Genomic DNA, 20,185 nt, shown 5'->3' on the forward strand with positions numbered 1-20,185 from the left:
CCAGGAGGCTAAGGAAAAGGAGAAGGTAATGTTCTAATTGAATTAATCTAGTAGCTGCTGGCAAGGACTCTGAGAGCTATCCATACACTGCACTGTCCCTCAGAACACGAGCCAGTCCCTTTGTTCTCCAGGCACACACTCCCCATGTGCTCTGCTACGTGATGGCACATTCCTGCTGGTGACAAAATAACAGCCTTCAAACCATGCAGATTTATGGCTTCAGAAATACCATGAATTAGTCATAATATTATCAAAAATATTTTATTTATGAAAGCAACATTTATACTATACAACCTATATTGGAAGTACATTGAATAATGGCTAGAATAAATACAGGCAATTAATTCAACCTTTTTATAGAATGAGAGGATTTATTTGACATTTGAATGTTAACCAAGCTTTAACTTACATCATAAATAGTTAAAAGGCATAGTCAAGTTTTTTTATTTTTACTGTTTCTTTTGCATTTTTTAATACTGTTCTATTTTGTAATCAACATGAATCAACTCTCCGATCATTAACATAATATCAGTACAACCTTCAAGCAATCATGTACCTCAAGATAACCAGACAAATAAGGTAGTGTGTGTGTGCAGTTCATTCTACAGCAGAATCTATTCATGTCTGCATAAAAAAAGAGAAGCTGAAAATGCTTCTAAGTTCTTTAAGCATCATATGTTGATTTCTGCTTTACCACAGTGCTTTTAATACCAGAATCTACAATGGACATATGTCTGTATGCAACTGGCTTTCTGTTGCTCTTATAAAGTATGCTAGGGCTCAATGCCACATTCCTTTGGCTGGTGAAAGACTACATAATTTAGTCCTGAATGTTATTTCTCAAACCCAGGATCCAAAATAAATGCTCAAGACCGATTATTAGGCACCAAGGCAGTGATGGATTTGCTAAGGCTTGATGTTATCTCATAAAAAAATTGGCTTCTTTTCTAGTAGATATGTTTTAGTCAAAAACAAATTTCTGAGCTGAGTACTGGGGTCTGTATTACACTGGATGTCAGAGAAGCTGGTTTGGTTTTTTTTTTTGGTTTTGGTAAACTGCATGAAGGACGCTTCAGAAATTTTATTCTAAAACCCATTTTGAAAGTATTGATCAGTTTTCCTTCAATATAGATTTATGTTTTTAAACTCAAAATTATGAACTGTCTGCTTGGCACTAGCAGATTCTGAATGACTATGACCCATCAGAGCAGTCAGTAGTAGTTTTGGGTGTCTAGTATTTCTTTGGATCAGAAGTTTCTGACTCCTCAGGTCCCATATAAAATCAGTGGGAGCTTTCCTATAGTAATGCCTTTTGTAGTGGCATGGAGACCTGCCTTGCCTTATGGCTATTGTGCACGCCAGGGATATGCCCTCAGCAGAGCAGCAAATTTCCCTTTTACAATGTTATCCAAAACAAAACCCCAAATTGCACATATCTACCTCTTTGGCCTTTTTTTTTTATGCACAAATATGCTTATATTCAAAACCAGACAATGTTGGGCCTTTCCTTATAAGTGTTTTCAGAGAGCACATTTAAATGCTTTTTCACAGAAACAACCATTCATCAGTTGCAAAAACGCAGAGAGACTTTTTATTCTTTCTGTTGTGAACAACATAAACTCAGAACAAATCTGAAGGGAGAAAGTAGGATCTTTTTTTTTTTTTTTTTATCCCAGATGTATTTAAAAAGGCTAAAAACCAAAATGTTGGGGACGCAGCTTTTTGTGGCAGATAGTAAAATATAAAATATGTGATTTAAAAAACCCCCAAAAACTTGGCTTAAAAATACACACACAAAAATAATACAGTAATATAAAAATACAGCTGAGCCAATGGCGTTTTAAAATTTAACTTTGGCATTACGTTTGCCAGCCTAACACAAAAGACCCTTCCTATAAACAGAACTATTAAAAAAAAAAAAAAAAAAAGAGAAGTTCATAAATTAGGTTGCAAGGGGTTATAAGATCCTTTTCTCGGTTCTCCAAACTCCTTTCCTTCCTGTCCACACACATAAGCATGACCAGTGAGGTATATAGAACGTAACACTGTCAGGCATATGCACAATTAAAAAGTGCATAAACACAGAAGCTCTCCCCTTTTCTTGCGAACAGGTCGAAAGTGTATGGTTTGCATCTTTTTTCCCCCTTGGGAAAAAAAAAATCATAAAGAAAAAATAAAATCATTTTTTTAAAATGGTTTTGTTCTTCTTACTTTGGCAGGATGAAAATGAACCCAGAGGAATATAAATGTCCTATTCCCAGCAGCAGTGATCCATTTCCCTTGGCAACATTCATCTGACGACACAGATACTACAGGGTTGTTGGGTTGCTTTACAGCTCTCTGGGTAACTTCCCATGGAAACATCATACGTCTAGCACCATGTCATAGTGTTGCTCTTTCTTCCGCCTGCCACATTTGGTGATAAGAACCAAGTACAAAGTCAAAAGCATAACCCAGTAACATGCATAGAGTATTGTGCCAATGATGAGAACTGTCTGTTTTGACTCAGAAAATGGCTTTTTTGATTCCTTGTAGATAGTGAAAATCACGCCACCTAGGAGGATTGTAAACCAAATGGAGACTGGAATGAGTCCTATAAAATTAACTACAATGGTTTTTCTTCCTGATGTGCCCCACCCTGCTTTGTTTATCGTGGCAATTGCAAACATCTTTGCTGGCAGTAAACTTGACATGTACAACACTGAGTAGAGTGACATGAAAACCATGACAATGTTGCCCCTAAGGAAGCTGGCAAAGGAAGACTTTATCAGGCCCACTAACTGAACTGTCAATAAGAAGAGGAGGATGTTCCAGATTTTTCCCCTGTAGAAGAGCTGAATGACTGTGGCAATAAGGAAGAAAGGAAAGAATCCAGTGATTACGGCTTCATAGGTCATCCACAAATGGTGCTTGTGGAACCACATTGCATTATAAAGCCACTCTCTAAAGTAGGATTTACTCCAGCGAGTCTGCTGATTCAGCCATCTGAGATACTCTATCGGTGTTTCGGTAAGGCACTTGGATCTAGCTGTGTATTTTGTTGCATAGCCCAAACTTAGCACTCTGTTAGTTAGATGCCTGTCATCTCCGAAGCTGCACTGGGAGCCCATAAATTCTTGATTGTACCAGTCTTCCACAAATTCATGGAGTAAAGAGTTTCTGTACATCCCCAGAGGTCCACTGATGCACTGTACACAGCCAAAATAGGACTGACAGGCTCTCTCTATGTTAAATGCCATCCAGTATCTCACACTGCTCAGAAAGGAGATCCAAGAATCATATTTGTTCAAAATCTGCAAAATAATAATAAAAAAAGTTTTCGTTTAGATGAGCTCTTGAGGAAGAAAATGTACACATTAAATCAATAAGGAATTTGCAGAGACTGGAGCACCACTGGCCTGAATTACAAGGGGAACGTCACTCCTGTGTCACTCGTGGCAAATCTAGAAGTTATCTGTACAGCCCAGGACATTGACAGGAAGGGCAAGATGAACCCCTCAAAAGTCTGTTATGCTGAAATGTTCTCTTTTTCCTCACAAATGTTACTATTCTCTACCCAGAAACTTATTTTCTGGCTCATTCTTCCTTTCTCTTCACCCCCAGCTAAGGACCTGCTGGACTCAGTTTCTCCCAAGAAATGGTGGTGGAGTCCTAAGCATGGCATCCTGCTCTTCTGCACCCCATAGACAACTTTTGGACTCATGGAACTTTTTCCAGCCCTGCAAAAGCTATGCCAGAACATGTGAAAGTCTGAAAACATGGTCTTTGGACAACATTTTTGGTATCATAAGGCTGGCCCTAAAGTTTTGACCCTGGACTAGGACCCTACATTTGACATTAGGCATCTTGAGGAACCATCTGTTCTGATTTGCATCTGCAGTACCAGCCCTGTTATGTTGCCCTAAGACATACTGTGATTTTCTAACAGAGTCTTGCTTTGGCCAGCATAAAGGTCTCATTATTTCTGTTCTATATGCCAAAAGACCACCTGAAGCTCAAAACCATGCTTAAAATACAATATAGACGTATGCTAGGAGTCTGAACACTCAATGGAGTTACAAGCATGTGCAGATGCCCAAGTCTGTCTCTTCACATCTGGGCTCTCAGTACACAGCTTTTGCTGAAGAATGTGGAAAGGAAATTTGTAGCAGGGTGGCTGTGCCAGCTCTCCACTGACACCTTTTTAGCATGGGGATTTTCTGGGCAATCTGCAGCCTTCTACAACTAGAAAGCGTTTCCCTGCAACTAGAAAAAATCAGTCTTTTGCTCTGATGGTCCCTTGTCTGAAGGCCAAGGGCCAATTATGTGTCTGTTTCAATTTTATTCAAGAATATTTTTGAAGCATCAGGGCTGAGGCATAGGCTCAAACCTGGCTCAAATGTATTTGGTGCATACTGGAAAGTGAACTGGGATGCTTACGAAGCTCCGCTGTCGTAACTGAAACAATACTGCCTTCCTCCAGTTTTTCCTGCACATCCCTGACATCTCATAGGTGTAGAGTGAGTCTGACACCTGCTTCGTAGTCAGTCCAGAGCCACAAGAATATTCAGGCTTCTGTGGGAATCTTACTTTCTGGTGCTAATAGTCACATGCCTGAAATAATTCTTACTACTGGGGTGTTCATTAATAAGGAGCTGCCTATACAGATGGCTCTTTCTCCTTCACCTCACATAAAAGCACAGCGGAGTATGGGAGACTGATCCTAAAGCAAATTGCAACATTCATATGCATTTTTCTTTCTAAACTGCAACAGAAACAATTTTGTCAAAAGAAATGGACAGCCTTTTGCTGTAGTTGTCAGCCAAACTTAGCAATGCTGGAAATCCAAACAGAAATGGATTTAGCTGACTTGGGCTTCTTGTCCTCTCTGACAGAGATGTATGGAACATAGCACATTGCATTTCAAAAAGGCTTTTATTCCTAGCAATCTTGGCTGCCACTAGTAACATAATTAAAGTACTTGGGTGCTGGACTTGGCTTTGGGAGACCTGTCTTCAATTCTCTGGTCACCTTTTCTTTGGTTCCCTGAGCAAGCTGTTAATACCCAGAAACTCAAAGATGCTGCAACAGTCCTGACAGTTGCAGTGTTCTACTTTTCACATATATGGGAGAGAATAATATTTATTGGCTTTCTATGGGTGTTCAAATCATATGGTGCTCACATCCAAGAATAAGAGTTTCCATTCAACAGAGAGAAAGGTTCTGACATCATTCATAAAAGCCTCTATAATGGTATCACAGTATATTCCAGGCAGGGAAATCTGATGTGGTGAAAATAGTTGCTGCAATTCCTCTGCCAACCTGAAAATTGTCTGCAACTCCTCTGTCAATCTGAAAACTGTTGTACTCACCTGCACATCACCTCCAACTCCTCCAACCATTGGATCTTCTTCTAAAACCTTTACCATTTCCACTGATGAGGCTGGATCAAGCATTGTGTCTGAATCACAGACCTACAAGTAAGACAAATCATGAACAAAAATGGGTTGAGTACTCTAGAGACGTGATCTAACTGCATATTCTCCTGAATGCAATTGAATCTCTCTTTGCAGTCTGCATTGATAGTTCTGTTAAAGGCCATTTGTATCACACAGCAAGGAGTGGTGCTGAACAAAACCAGTGCTTATTAGGGCTGTGCACAAAATCCACTCTTCTGTATCAGCTTTACCGGCGCACTAGGCTGGCTTCTTTGAATAAGATATGCTCTCAGGGATGGGGCACTGCAGTGCAAGACAACATCTGTGGGTGTGTGGCAGATTCCTGCTGAGCTCTGACACAGGGCTTCCCTGTATCAGCTGCAGGGTTAGAGCGCCCTGGTCAAATGTTTCCAACCGCCATATGAGAGAAAGAGCAAGGAGTTAAATTCCAGACACTCGTCATAAAAAAGAAAAAGAAAAATTCAGCTAGGAGTCTGGGAAGAAACCTAATAGTTCGTTGACTCACAGGAGGCTTTAGCATCCATGAAAGATATGTGTTTTGGATTCCAGAACAAACTAACTTTTAATTTTAGATGCATGGTGTGTTATTAGTAGTGCAGAGATTTGATATTTGATATACAGAAATGATTTGCTATTTTCCTCTGGCATTCTTACTAAAAATATATAAGGCCAGAAGGAGCAAGTGCTGAAGTGCAGTACTCCGTGAGACCGGGGCAGAAATAGATGACACACACAAGGCATTTCAGCCACACAAACACTCCTAGACAACTAAACACTGTGTACATTAGGAACTGGCTTTCCCCTGGAGAGTAGGAGGAGGGCTCAGACAGGCTGACCAGTCTGTGAGGCAGCTGGCATTGCTTTCATTTGCTTGGAGGAGAACGACTGGAGCTGCAGCCTGTTTAAAACAAGTGGGTGTCTCCTTGCTGCAGCTGTTGCTGCTGAAAGCAGTGCCCCCACCATGTGTAAACTCATTTTGCAGATGCTTAAAAACTGGAGCAGAGAAGGCTGTCCCAGAAACACCTCTCTGGCTGGCTGAATCCTGCCATACAAATTCTCATACAGCTTTAAGCTTAGTCCTGTAACTGGGGACAGAGGGGCAAAAGTCAGTAGCTCTGCGTTAAGGAAATATAAAGTCAGATTCTGGTGAGGTTTCATATCAGCTATTCTAATTTTTGGTGTCCTTTTGTCCAACCTTTCAATTCACCCTAAGCCCTCTCACTCTGAGGAAGCAGAAACCTTCATGTCTGGTCTAGGAAGGAGGAGAAGAACATTTTTGGGCTCTGCTGTGGACCAGCTGCAAGTGGGGATATTACCCAGGATAGTCAGGCTGCATAGTTTGGGATGCAGGTGAGGGTCTGCGAGCATGCTTGCTTGGAGGGACTGAGAGGAGAAAAATGGTGAAAGCTCTCATATTTCTGTCAGGGTAAAATCTGCAAGCATCTCAAGCTCCCACTAACTTCACACATCCAGTTCCTTCCCTCAGAGGACTCATCCCAAGAAGCACCATTTTAGCCTAGCCAAGGTGTGCCTCCAGCTTTGGTGGAAAGCTGCCATCACTGACAACACTTGGTGATAAAAAGGGAGCAAAACAATTCTACTCAAGAAGAAGGGAAAGGATGACTATATTTTTAACTGGGGCTGAGTGTTTTGCACACTGAAAGGCAGACACTTAGGAACCCAAATAAAACACACCAAGGTCTGCCCAACCAGGGGTGGCCTTACACAGCCCACAAGGCAATTTGCCATCTTTCCACTTAAGGGCTGAGTGACCTAGAAATTACTGACTTGGGTCACAGAGTTGCATGAAAGGGACACTCAGCCTTAAGCGAGCTGTTCAGATATTATAACCAAAGGCAGTTTATCCAAGCTGCTCCGAGAAGCTCAGGCTGTGCTGGACTGTCCACACAGGTACCTCCATCAAACCGAGATGAATCACACACTCTCTCCCAATCAGCTCTGCATGGATATCTGCCAGTTTAAGTCCTCTACCTGATTGCTTGCACCCTCCTAACCTCCTCCAGAATGGAAATATGCCTTCAGAGCAGTGTCAGGTGTTTAGTAAGATGCCACTAATTATAACAGATTGTTATCTGCATTGGTCCATAACCCCAAAGTCTCTTTTAAGAACCATAAGGCCCACAGTTTCAGAGGTGAACAATAGTACTGACTAGTCCAATTTTTTCAGTGCTTGATCGTTGATGCAGATTTCTTAGCCCCTAAAATGTTGGGGTTGCATAAAAATGTGTCCCTGACACATTCATTAGGACTTCTGAGACAGGTCAGGAGTGTTAATTGCCTGAAAGAACAGAAATACCTTTTGCATTATCTCAGTTTATACTATGGCTGTTGAAAAGAATAAACACTTTTTCCAGGTTCCCCACACAAACTCAAGAACTGGGCTGAGGGAGGGAAGTTGCAATGAATGTTTCCTCTCTGTCTTCTCCCTCTTCAATCTGACACTTTTGTGTGAAGTGATTATAAAACCATGCCAATAAAGAAATCCAGCATTTTTATCCCATCATATACCCTTACAGTACAGAACCAAAGTGCTGACAACGCAGAGCTTAAGCCCATTGTTTCCAGAGAATAAATCAGTTTCAATTTTGGAAGTAGTAGGGGAAGGGTTTTTAATCTTTGCCTTACTCTTTCAGCAACAATAACAGAGCTCTTGTTCACAACATTTGTCAGTTTCTGCCCATCCTGTATGCAGTGGACTCACTGCTCTCAGCCCAGCTACTGACAGCCTCTCCATGTCCTTTGGACATGTGCCTGTGGATGTTGTGCTGTGCAGAGCATGCACACATGCACTTGCAGAAGGCTGGGAATGGACCTAAGAAACACAGAATCACAGAATGCCAGGTGGGAAGGGACCTCAAGGATCATCTGGTTCAATCTTTCTAGGTAATAGTAAAGTTTAAATGAGCTGGCCCAGCTGAGTCTTAAAACTGACCAGTATATGGAAATCCACTACTACTATTGAGAGATTATTCCAATGCCTAACTGTTCTCATTGTGTAGCCACCCTGAGCCAGCAGAGAGCATCTCATGAAGAGCTGCTGCTCCACCAGAAGAGACCGCTGGATGCTCTGAGGTTGGGAGAAGGTGGGAAGGGCTAAGGGTGATTAATTAGGAATATCATCCCATGTTCAGTGGGATTAGTCAAATGAGCCTTGCTGCCCTTGATTGATAAGGTGGCATCAGTGTCCAGTCAGAGACCCTGATGCCCCCCACCTTCCTCCACACAAAACCTCTTCCCTTTCCCACAGTCAGCAGTGCTGTTTGCAGGAGCGAGAAGTGCTTCCATGTGTAAGGCAAAACCAGAAAATCTTTCACAGGATCCAAGGCAGATGGAAAGAAATGTGTCTCTGCTGCTTTGGAAACAGGGAAAGAGGACCCAGCCCAACTAATTTTTATGTGAATAATGTCATAAGAGCTTTAAAGGCCAAGTTGCAGTGAGTGAGGTAATGCAGCTGTAAGTGATGAAGCAAAAGCTCCTACAGGCTTTAGCTGAAAAAAAAAAATCTTTCTTTCAAAGCAGCACATTGACCCTTTATTGAATAATTTGCACAGCCTTTGAAGCCATTAATATATCCCAAACTTTTTACAGACTCCAACACTGCTCTGAGATATTCCCTAGTGCCACCAGTTTGTCAGCTTGCATATGGGGCCACTAAAAACCTCACGAAACAAAACCTTACCCAAGAGTTTGACCTGCAGCAGCAGACATGGGGTCTTGAGGGGACAGCTGGCTTTGTCTGAAGCAAAACCATTTGTATGGGGGGGCAGTACTGAAGTCTGAGGAAGGATTTCAGATATTTCCAGTAGCTGGTGCACAGATTTAACATATTCACAGATAGGCTGACTATTTTAAAAGGCAGCAAAATATGCTTTTAACGGTCAGGCTGTTTCCAAACAGACTGAAAGGAGCACTGTGTTCATCAGGGACTAGGATGGCCTCTAACATGCTGCACAAAATATACAAAAGCTGCTTTCTTTCAAAGTGTGTTTGATTTGGCACTGACCTGGTGCTCTAATACCTACCTGTACATAATCCACGCTTCTCCCCAGTGCTTTGAATGCTGTGTACATGACTTCTCTTTTTCCACCCCATTTCTGCATGATGCAAACACTTTTGTTGGACAGGACCAGCTGAGATACATGTTGCATGCTTTCTCTGTGAGACTCCTCCGTCTCACCCGGACCTTTGTCATGGAAGTTATTACTCCAGATATAAGTGGCAGATTTGTCCCTACCCATGATTTCAGTAAAAATGTCCATCATGTAAACATCATCTTCTGAGTTCCCATCAATGACCATAACAACTTTAATTCCAGGGTAGGTCAATCTTTTCACAGAAAGTAAACATTTTCTTAAGTAGTCAGGATCCTCTTGATAGGCAGCAATACAAAGGGCAACTGTTTTGTTCAGTTTGATTGGAGTCTCTAGCGACCGCTTCATTTTCCTGTGCTCTAGGAAGGCAAACAGGCTTTGGATGATGAGATGTGATGCCAGGATAGCACCATAGAGTCCAAAGGAGAAGTAGTAGTTGTCTGTTTGGATGAACTGGTAGCCCACAATGTAAGCAGCGGTGATTCCTAGCAGGAGGGACACCCCAAAGAGTGTGGTTCCAAGTATTCTCAGGATGCATATAAACCTCTCACAATACATCTGCAAAGAAGCACAGAAACCTTTAGCAGAGCCACCACTTGCTAATATATGATCTTGTAATGAGCACACGTGGCTGCAGCATAGAGCTCAGCATCAACAGATACACCCTGTGCTTTTGGCTGTGTCACAGACTTACTGCATCATCTTGCCCAGCTTAACCTCTTTTTGCAGTACTTCTGTGAACCACAATGTACCAGGGATGTTTTCTACTATTTGCAATGTCTTTGCAGAAGCTGCTGTCTGTGTCAGGGTCTTATTTTGTCAGGCTGATTGAGACACTCTGTCATACTATCCTGGAGCGTGTGGAAAAGGGGCTTTTGAGCCACCACTCGCTTCAATATGGTCATGGGTGAGCAGAACAGCTGAATGTCTGAGCAGCCCCTCCTCATCCCCCATCCATGTCATGACTGCCTCCTGCCCTGAATTGTTTCTGTCGCTTAGTTATGTTTGCAAAAATATTGGAAAGGCATTCTTAAAACAGATGTTTGCATGTATTTATAATTTTTTAAACAGATGTATGACTGTATTTATAATTTATATTTATATAATCTGACATCTGCTTTAAAAGGCCTTCTCAATACCATTGCAAAAATGTATTATTCATACATTTGTGTACATAGATATATGCATGTGTGAGCATGTTGTATAGGGCTAAAGCTTGACTGAGATTAAGTCTGTGGCTAAAGTACGCATTAATTTAACAGAGCCAAGACTCCACCCTGGGACTCAGTAATTCATTACAGCATTAGCTGGTTCTGACCCCTTATGCATATTTAAATTGCCTGGTTGTAAACACTTCTAACTTAAGCTCTGGGCTACTGAGGAGCTGGCTGGCATGGAGGATGCTCTAGTATTCTTGAGACAAACAATGCAGACAGGCAGAATATTTTGTACCTAACTGTTTTTTGTTGACAATCACATTAACTATTTTATGCAACAGCTTTCTCAGAATTACAGGAAAGTTAATTACAATGTTTCATGCCAGTTGATGCATTTGATATTAAGGACATTATCAGATGATGTTTGCATAAGGCTAAACCAGCAAGTACACTGCAAGTCAATGAATCTGAAACTCATGCTTGAATATTTTGATGAATTAAGGCCCCTCAGAATCATGGACTTAATATTTGTAGGTTTTTTACTGTTATTCATATTTTCCCTGCTGCTATCATCTTGCTTGTCTGCTGATCATGTTTGTTTCACCATCTGTTGGCCAAAGCTGAAGCTGGAACAGCACTTCCTTACATCATCTATGCCTTTAACTCTTTCTTGGAAAAATGTTACCAAGCTGCAGTGGTATAGCTGTCATCAATTATATTTCTATCTGAAAATTTACAGGCTTGGGGGAAAAAAAAATTTTAAAAAATCAGTACAGAATCACTTATAAAATAAAAATACACCAGGCAAGTACAAAGTCTGAAGTTACAAAGACTATCCGTTTTTTCCACTGGCTATTTAGGGTCTTAAGTTTCAAGACTGCAGGAAGCCTCTTTAAATATATATTTGGAGACACTGTTAAAGAAATCGGACTCTATCTCTAAGACTTCCTTGAATACTTATGGCTGGGCTCTGACAGGTGCTCTAATCACCCACCAAAAGGGACCATCCCTTCTCTGGCCTGTCTGAAAGTCTTTCACAACAGGGGTCATAAAAAAACCTGATAAAAGATAGCTTATTCTTACCACCACTATGAGTGAATTAAAACTCAGTGCCCAAAATAGACTCACTTTAGAAAGCAGATTAAGCATAAGATCCCTTCTAGATTACCTTGAAGTCAAATAGCCTGTGTGTTTATTAATCCCTCAAGCACACAGAAGGTCACAAGCATTAAGGTAAATGTTTCATTAATGGTGAAGTTGTACTCTGATTTCTAATTTCTCTTTTCCTGACAGATTTTTTTTTCCTTGCCAGATATCCCTGTTAGTGAGTAGGGGTCAAAATCTGCTTGCATTGAGAATTATAAGGCTGAAATAAATGGACCACTTGTACAACTAAAACTCACAGGGCTCAGATGAAAATCTGAAGCCTTCACATTTGACTGACTGTTCTTTTCTTCTTTTATATTAATTTGCTATTGCTTTTCTCTTCTCTCTCTTGTATTTCCAGACTAAAGGTAAAAAACCACAAGAAATTAATTCTCTAATTTGTCATTACAGCATGGAGCAGATTCCCTCCCTTGCAAAACCTGGTCCTTTAAGATCAAGAAATGAGTTTCTGGTCTTAATAAAACAGGGGTTTTTTTTCTACCCTTTCACTATCAACCCTGGGAAAATAAACTGCATTTTGATCTAAATTCCTGGCTTTCATCAAAGAAACCTTCCCCTTTGTACGTGCAATTGAGGTTTTTATATATCGTCTTTTAACTGACTGAATCTCAGGGAAAGTCTGGAAAAAGTTGCTCAAGCTTTAACACGTGAGCTATTGATAGCTTGCCCAGCAGAACTGATCTTTATCAACTTGAATGTGCCCAAACAATGGCAAAGAAGCCAAAAACTCTCCACCCTTCTCAAATAATTGAGCCAAGAAGTTAAAAGGAAATGATGCTTGTACAAGTCTGGGACCAAAAATGAACTGCTGAGTCAAATACTAGCACTAAGAGTAGGGAACAGCTGCATCAGAGATTTTAAGGTCAGATGGATTTTAGTCAGTTCTGTAAAGCAGGGGGTGGAAGATAGTGCCTGAAATATTATTATTAGTAGTAGTGTTGTTGTTGTTTATTATTATTATTTTATTATTGTAAGAGTGAAAGCTATTTAGCTGTGGAAGAAGATGGAGGATCCACTGCTTTGCATCAGCTCTGGAGGACATTCCTAGGGGGCAGTAAGATTGCACTGGCTGTCTTAGATTTTTTTTGGAGGTGCCTATGTCACTCATGTACTACTGCACAGGAAGCCTGAGGCAGGACTCCCAATTCTACTCTACCTTCACGTAACCCTGCAGTGCTGAACATAGCCTCCAGCGAACAGGCTCAAGGTCTGTATGCACAAGATGGGTATGTAGAGAGGCTACAAAGTCTCAGCAATTTGTTTTCATGATCTTGCAGCTGTTTATTTCCATGGAGCTGGTCAGTACTAACCAATAGATATGGAATATGAAAGCCATATGCTAAATCCTAATGCTATGTAGGCTGTTGCTGATTCAGTGTCACATTTAGATTCACCAAACAGTCCTAAGTATATATGTGCGTTGTAGCAACTGTACAGAAGGAGCAAATGTGTAGCTCTCTTTGGAGGCTCCTATGGAAAAGCATGGCCAAGAAAAAAAACCTTGCATGTATTTGACATCAGAGTTCTCCTAGTGACTTGTTTGGCATTGTATTTCTTTGGGCCTTGTGACAAAGCCACACAAAGAGCATTTTTTTTGATCACACCAACGACGAAGGAGAAATTACTCTACATTATTATTAATGACTGGCATAATTAAAGGTTACAGACTTCCAGCATTACTTTCATTAAAAATATCCAGGATAGCAAAGAGTTGACTGATATCTATATTGTGCATAGAGTGACTGAGATATTAACTACAACACTAGAGATCATACTCCTTTCTCACACTGAATAATGCTTTAGACTTCAAATTTGGAGAACACAGCAAAATATGATTGAGTTCTCTCTAGTCTGAAAAAGGGTAGCATTTAACTGTAGTTATAGCACATAGATCTAACTTTAATAAGACTTAAATGTTTGACAGAAATTCAGCAGGTTCTTACGTCCTGCTTTGGACTGGGTCTTTATTCAGCAAAGTAACCTGCTAAGTTCCACGGTAAAGTAGCACTTTTTTCCCACTCCAAGATCATATAGTACAGTCATGTCCATATGGTTATTAATCAGCTTTCATACATCTCTGAGAGTAACAGGACCTGGTGATAGTTCATCCATTTACAAAGTAATAAGGTAAAGAGAAAAAAGAAAAGAAAAGGGAAAAAAAAAGGCTTAATTTGTTACAAATACATGAAGAGAGTAATAAACAGAATAGGGGTAAATACATATCCAGAAATCCTCTGTGCATTGATGTCCAAACACATCAGTATTACCTGCAGTCTGTTCACATATTCTGCAACAGGCATTGTGTAGATGCTAAGGAAGAAATCATGTGGTCCATGACACCTGATGATACAGGCCATGGAACTGAGAGAACTCAAACTGCAGTTAGATTTACTTGCAACACATGGGAATCAGCTCACTGCATCATCTGTTTCAGAGGTCACCTCTCACTTACAGCCCTTATATTGCTAGGTAGTGCTTCTGGCCAGGTTTCTCCCAGAAGATGAAAAAGCAGAAGGAGGAGACACAGGAAGTTCATACATAAAAAACATAATGATTTGGAAGGGTGTTTAAATGACTTAGCACTTATTAATTCCAATCAGTGCTTGTCCAGGAGAAAACAGTAAAGGTTCAATCACAAGTATGCTGACTTTGCCCACTTCACCTCTAAAGGTTTGAAAGAACTGTGCCTCTCTAGACACCTAGGGCTATGGCCACATCAGCAAATAGTTTAATACTAAAAGAACAGATTTCCAAAGAGGAACACCTTCTGCTAAGGGCCTACCTCAACTCTTCATATGTTTTGATATTTTACTTTGAACTAAGTTTAGTAAAACTCCATGGGTTGAAAGCCCATTCGAACCTGAAATGTGCTCCAGGGGTACATCTTGCAATTAGCTTAATTCAAGAGGAATCCAGTTTGTGTGCCCAGTGATCACTTTGCAATACAAATCCAAGCAATTTGGTTGGAGAGGAGAGTACTTGTAGCATTGGCTACAACAGCACACCCCTGATTCAAAATAAATTGATAATACAAACCAATCCCTGATTTGCACATCAGACTTTTCAAATCTTTGTTGCAACCAGAAGTGCTGAATGCTGCAAACTTTTGAAATCCTCTCATTTTTACATGCCTGTATAGAAGCTGAATTCTTGAATGTCATGGTCCTCTGAAACTGAAGTACTGAGGCTTTGGATTCAGCAAAGCATGTTAGCATGTCTTTAAAGATAAGGATGTACTTAAGTATTTTGCTTAAGAGGGGAATCACTGAATGATTTATCTTGCAGTTTTGTAGTGCAGATGTAAAAAAAATATTTTTCTTTGAAGATGCTCTTTCTAGGATGCTCATGACAAAAATGTAGGCATACATTTGACAAATTTAGAGAGATTCATCTTCCTTGTGAAGATTGTCAGATGGGTTATTGCTTAACCAACGCATTTCTTTTGTTAGGGAATCTAAGAGTGGGCCAGGACCCAGACAGTTTGGACTTTGTTCCTGTTGTTGTCATTCACCTGCTGAGTGAACTCAGGTAAGTGAATTCACCTCTCTTTGTCTCAGCCTTCTTACCTGTGAAATGGGAATCACAATCACGCAAAGGTTCTCTCTTTCTTAAAGGCTTAGGTTATTGATCTTTGCAATTTTACTCTTTCTGGTGTGATATGGAATGAACTGGTTCTCTAGTTTAATATAACTGTTTTTTTTCTCAAAAACCCCCAACCAACCAAAAAACCCCAAACCAACAAACCAACAAAGCCAACAAACCAATTCCTATTTTCATTGCCTATATTCACCTGAAGGGTAAATAGGGCCAGTAGCAGTTAATCTACAATAAACATACAACTCTCAACTCAGCAATATGTCTGAGATCAGTGAGGTTGGCAGCATAAAACACATGGAGACTGTGTACAGCTACTGCAGGCTGTTTTGCACAAAAGCAACAGAAGAGTACCATCTTTTGTGAGCCTTAAAAAAACACTTCACTTGTGAGAACAGCATTGGCTTCAACAAAGCAGCTGCTTCAATGACACAAACATGTCTGAGTGCAGGTGTGAGTGTGTGCACACAGAGGCTGACATACTATAGGTGGCCTTACATACATACAAACAGTATTTGAGGGTTAATGATTAGATTCATTATTAGCCTTATTTTGGTGGCAAAATAAATAATTTCTCTTTGAAGTACAAATGACTCCAAGTATACATTCATTACAAGCATAAAATAGCTGTCCAGACTTCTATTTTACAGCTTGCAGAGAGGAAACTGAAAAGTTATGTTCCATCTGTATATCTTTACTATAGCAGAGTTACCATAGCTGGTGCTTTTGGTTGTTTATCAATTCCAGATTTTGTCATACCATTGATCTTATGGAAAGGGCTCACAAGAGACTAAAATTAACTCTGGGGTTAGGTTTAAAATAAAAAACAGGATTAGTAATGATGGCAAACTCTATCTGCATGCACAGGCTTTGATCATCAAATCAAGAATTGTCTGCTCAATGGATATTAAGCTGACCAAATGTAGTCTCCTACAGGTTCAAGTAACCAGTGTGGAATGGGTTGGATTTGTCTCTAATGTAGTGATACAGTAGTTATCAAATTAACTAAAAGAAAGCAAAAATAACCTAACAAACCCAGACAAATGTTTTAAGAAATAAAATAATAGAATTTGTACTCAGATATTTTGGATTGTGGTTAAACAAAAATCCAGTTAAGAAATGTTTTCCAGTTGCTAGTTATGAAGTCTGTGGTTGCTTTTGGCACAAGACTGACTACTCCATGCCTTTTTCCAGCAAATAAATATTTGTTGGTGTTCATTGTTTACTATCTTGCAATGTGTTTATAAGGCACAGGTCATATCTTGTTTGACTTAGTCAATCCCACCACAATGAATGGAGTAATTTGCTGCTTTATACACTAATCTTGAATAGTAAAAAAAAAATGTAGCCAGTTTGCTTCCACACTATAAATATGAACAGTTAATTTTGCTGCTAATGAACTAGCATGGTAAACTCCACTGAATCCATAAAAGCTGCTCTTCCCACTGGGAAGACCTTTTCCTAAGCCTTTCACCACTTGCTTGTAGAACAGGAAAGATTTACTAGCATGAGATAAAATCCTGACTTCATTGACAGCAGTGACAAAACTCCTCTAACCTTGCTATGGTTTCAAGGAAAGAGAACGTATTGCATTGTGATCATCCTCAAATGAAATGATCTATATCTGGTTCTATAAAGAAGCCCCAAGGCACCCATGATATATGCGAGGTGTGCTTCAGAAAAAGAGCACGTGTACCTACGGAGAAAAGATCTGTAAGGAAGGATGCTATGAAGCAGAATGTTAACACACAGGAACCTTGGGAGATGTGCTATCACACAGGCCCTAAAGTAAGGGTTAGACAGTGCAGTGTAGTACATTGAGGTAATCTCTCAGAATAGGGAAATGGGGTAATTTATCTTCTAAGGTCCCTTTCATCCCTCTTCGCTGGCATGGCTATGGAGTTGAGCAAGATAAGAAACCTTATTGCATCCTTTGATGGCTTAAAGGGTCCTATAAGAAAGATGGGGACAATCTTCTAAGCAAGGCTGTTGCATTAGGACAAGGGCTAATGGTTTTAAACTAAAAGGGGAGATTTAGACTACTTACAAGGAAGAAATTTTATACAATGGGAGTGATGAAACACTAGAATGGGTTGCCCAGAGGCAGAAAAAGCCTCATTTGGATGGGGCTCTAAGCAACCCTATCAAGTTGAAGATGTCCTTACTTACTGCAGGGACCTTTAAAAGTCATCTAGTTCAACCCCTCCCTCTAGTCCTTTCCAACCCAAACCAGTCTACGATAAGATAGAGAGCTGCTAGACTCAGGAGCTGGGTTTCGCTCGTGTCCTAGATACAACAGCTGATACTCGAACAGGTGCAGGGAAGGGCCATTAGGGACAGAGGTCTGCAGAAGGCCATCGGCACGGCCCCGCTGCCTCCCGAGGGCGGAACACTGAGGATGCGGTGCCTTGCCCCGACCGACCACGAGCAACCCTACCCGCCGCCGCGGGGCTACTCCTGTGGGGGAACCCCGGCCCGGCGTCGCAGCCAATGGGGCAGGGTGGCGCGTCACAGCGGGGGGGCGGGGTGCCGGGGGGGATCCCCCGCGCCGCCACGTCACGGGGAGGGCGGAGCAGGTTCCGCCCGGCGGCTCCCGCTCGGTGGCGGTGGCGGTGGCGGGGGTGGCGGGGTTAGCCACGACCCCTACAGACAGCCGAGCGGACGGGGATCGGTTTTCCCCGCCCGCCGCCGGCCGTGCAGGGAGCCGTTCAAGGCTGCGCCGGAGCTGCCTTCGCCCGCCATCATTTCAGCCTCTCGGCGTGACCCTCTTCCAGCCGGTCCTCGCAACCGCCGCCGGTCGCAGGACGCCAGCCTGGGTCTAGCCGGCGGGCGCGGCGGCCTGCCCGACGGGGCGGGGTCGATCTCAGGCGTGCCGCGCTGGAAGTTCGCGGGCAAGCCTACAGCACCCGCCCCACCGCAGTCCGCCTCTCCCGACCCTCCCTTGGGAAGCGCCCTCTCCGCTCAACGCGGCGGCCAGGCAGCTCCGTCGCGTTGGTTTCTCCACTCTGAGGCGGGACTTCAGCCCTCATCCCACCGGCCTGCTCCTCGCCTTTCTTCCTGAAGTCCCATCCCTCCCTCCGCTCCTGTCACGTCCCCCCTCCCGGCCCGGGATGCAGAGGCAGAGAACGGTCAGGGAGAAGCCTGGGCTATCTCGCTTCCCCCACAGGATCATGCAGCGGCTGCCTAACCTGTTCGATTTTATTTTAATTTTAGGTTTGGATGTGGTTTGGTTGCTGGGTGCTGAGGGCTTTTTTGTGTGTATTTTTGGTTGGGGGTTTATGGTTGGCTTGGGGTTTTTTGCTTGTTTTGTTGGTGTTTTTGGGGGGGTTCTTTTGTTACCCTCCCCCCCCCCAAAAAAAAAAAAGTCTTAACGCTCATCGGTATCTTAAATGGATGACACGGAGGAAGGGTTGGAGCTGAAGACATCATTCCTCCTGTTCATTGCTGGAATAGGTGTAGTGTAGAGCCCATAAGACCCTCCCCCAGCCCCACTACTATTTTGGGGACCTGTTTCAGCTTTCCTCCCTTGAATAGTGGGGATGGAAGGAGAGGGTCTTCTGCTCATGAGATGACGGAAGCGTAATCATAAATCACCTACCTTGCTTGTCCTTCTGTCCTTTGGTCATAGAGGGGCTCCAGCCAGCTGTGTGGTCTCACGTACCGTTGCTCCCGCTGAACAGTTTCCAAGTTTGAGGTAACAGATCAAATCGCGCTTTTCAGGGGCTTATTGAGGCGCTCAGAAATAAAAAATAATTAAAAAATGAAATAATAATAATTAAAAAAATCGCTTAAGGCTATTCAGTCCTACTCATTTTATCCCACGTGTTTTCACGATTACCACGTATTTGTCTTTCTTTGCTTCAGTTTCTAGCTCGAAGTTGTGGGATTTTATTTCTTCAAATAATAATAATAGTAATAATAATAATAAAAGAAGTTTAAAGCAATAAATTAGGAATTAGTTTGTCGTGGTCGAAGCTGAAGATCTTATTTCAAACCCAGCTAGCCAGGAGCTTGGAGAAGTTGTAAGGCAGCTTCTGAAAGTTTGAGATGTACAGCATCAGATAAAGTCTCTTTGGTGATGCCTTGCTGACCAAGTAACTGTTTCAATGAGGTTTCTGAGCAGCAACAGCAGCAAACGGGTAATATTTTCCAGACGTCTTTTTCTTTCCTGCTGCTGCTGCTTTTCTGCCTCCTCCACGTTATGGGGTCTTTAACAAGTGAGACTTGAGTTGTTTTAATAGGCGGAGGATGGGAAGAAGGAGGGGAGGGCGGAGGGAACTCCTGTAAGGAGGAAAAAAAAAAAAGAAACCAACCCTGCCCATTGAAATGATCTTAGCCAAGGACCCTTTCAGCGTCAGAAATTCAGTTAGCTGGGTTGCAAATTTTGCAAAGAAATGCAATACACAATATGTTGCCACCACCCAATTTTCTCTTCATGCCCCTACAATTAGGGGGGAACCCCCACTTTGCCCACTCCCTACATCTCAAGGCTCGGAGTGTGAGACTGGTCCCTCCCACAGCCACTATTCGACTGGGACAGTTTATGCCGCTGCTGGTTTTTATTAATAAGAGAATTGCCTCTATGAATGGATGAACTTTTCAGTTTCCAGTCCTGCTTTACCCATTCACTCTCAGAAGCATTTGCTGTAGTAAACACCCAGGGAAGCACCCACTGGCATTAATACCCATGTAATTTGTGTTAAAAGCCAGCAAACAC

The 20,185-nt window shown here is 41.9% G+C and overlaps 1 protein-coding gene across 1 annotated transcript; it reads right to left on the reverse strand.

Annotated features, from left to right (window-relative positions):
- Window positions 1-2,363: 2,363 nt before the first annotated feature.
- Window positions 2,364-10,108, reverse strand: HAS2 (hyaluronan synthase 2). The gene is made up of 3 exons (XM_054385454.1): window positions 9,482-10,108; window positions 5,352-5,453; window positions 2,364-3,293 (listed from the first exon to the last, which is right to left on the reverse strand). Exons 1-3 carry the CDS (start codon window positions 10,106-10,108, stop codon window positions 2,364-2,366), a joined length of 1,659 nt encoding a protein of 552 aa, XP_054241429.1.
- Window positions 10,109-20,185: the final 10,077 nt, after the last annotated feature.

Source organism: Indicator indicator, chromosome 12 (assembly GCF_027791375.1).
Source record: "Indicator indicator isolate 239-I01 chromosome 12, UM_Iind_1.1, whole genome shotgun sequence".
Lineage (NCBI taxonomy): Eukaryota > Metazoa > Chordata > Aves > Piciformes > Indicatoridae > Indicator > Indicator indicator.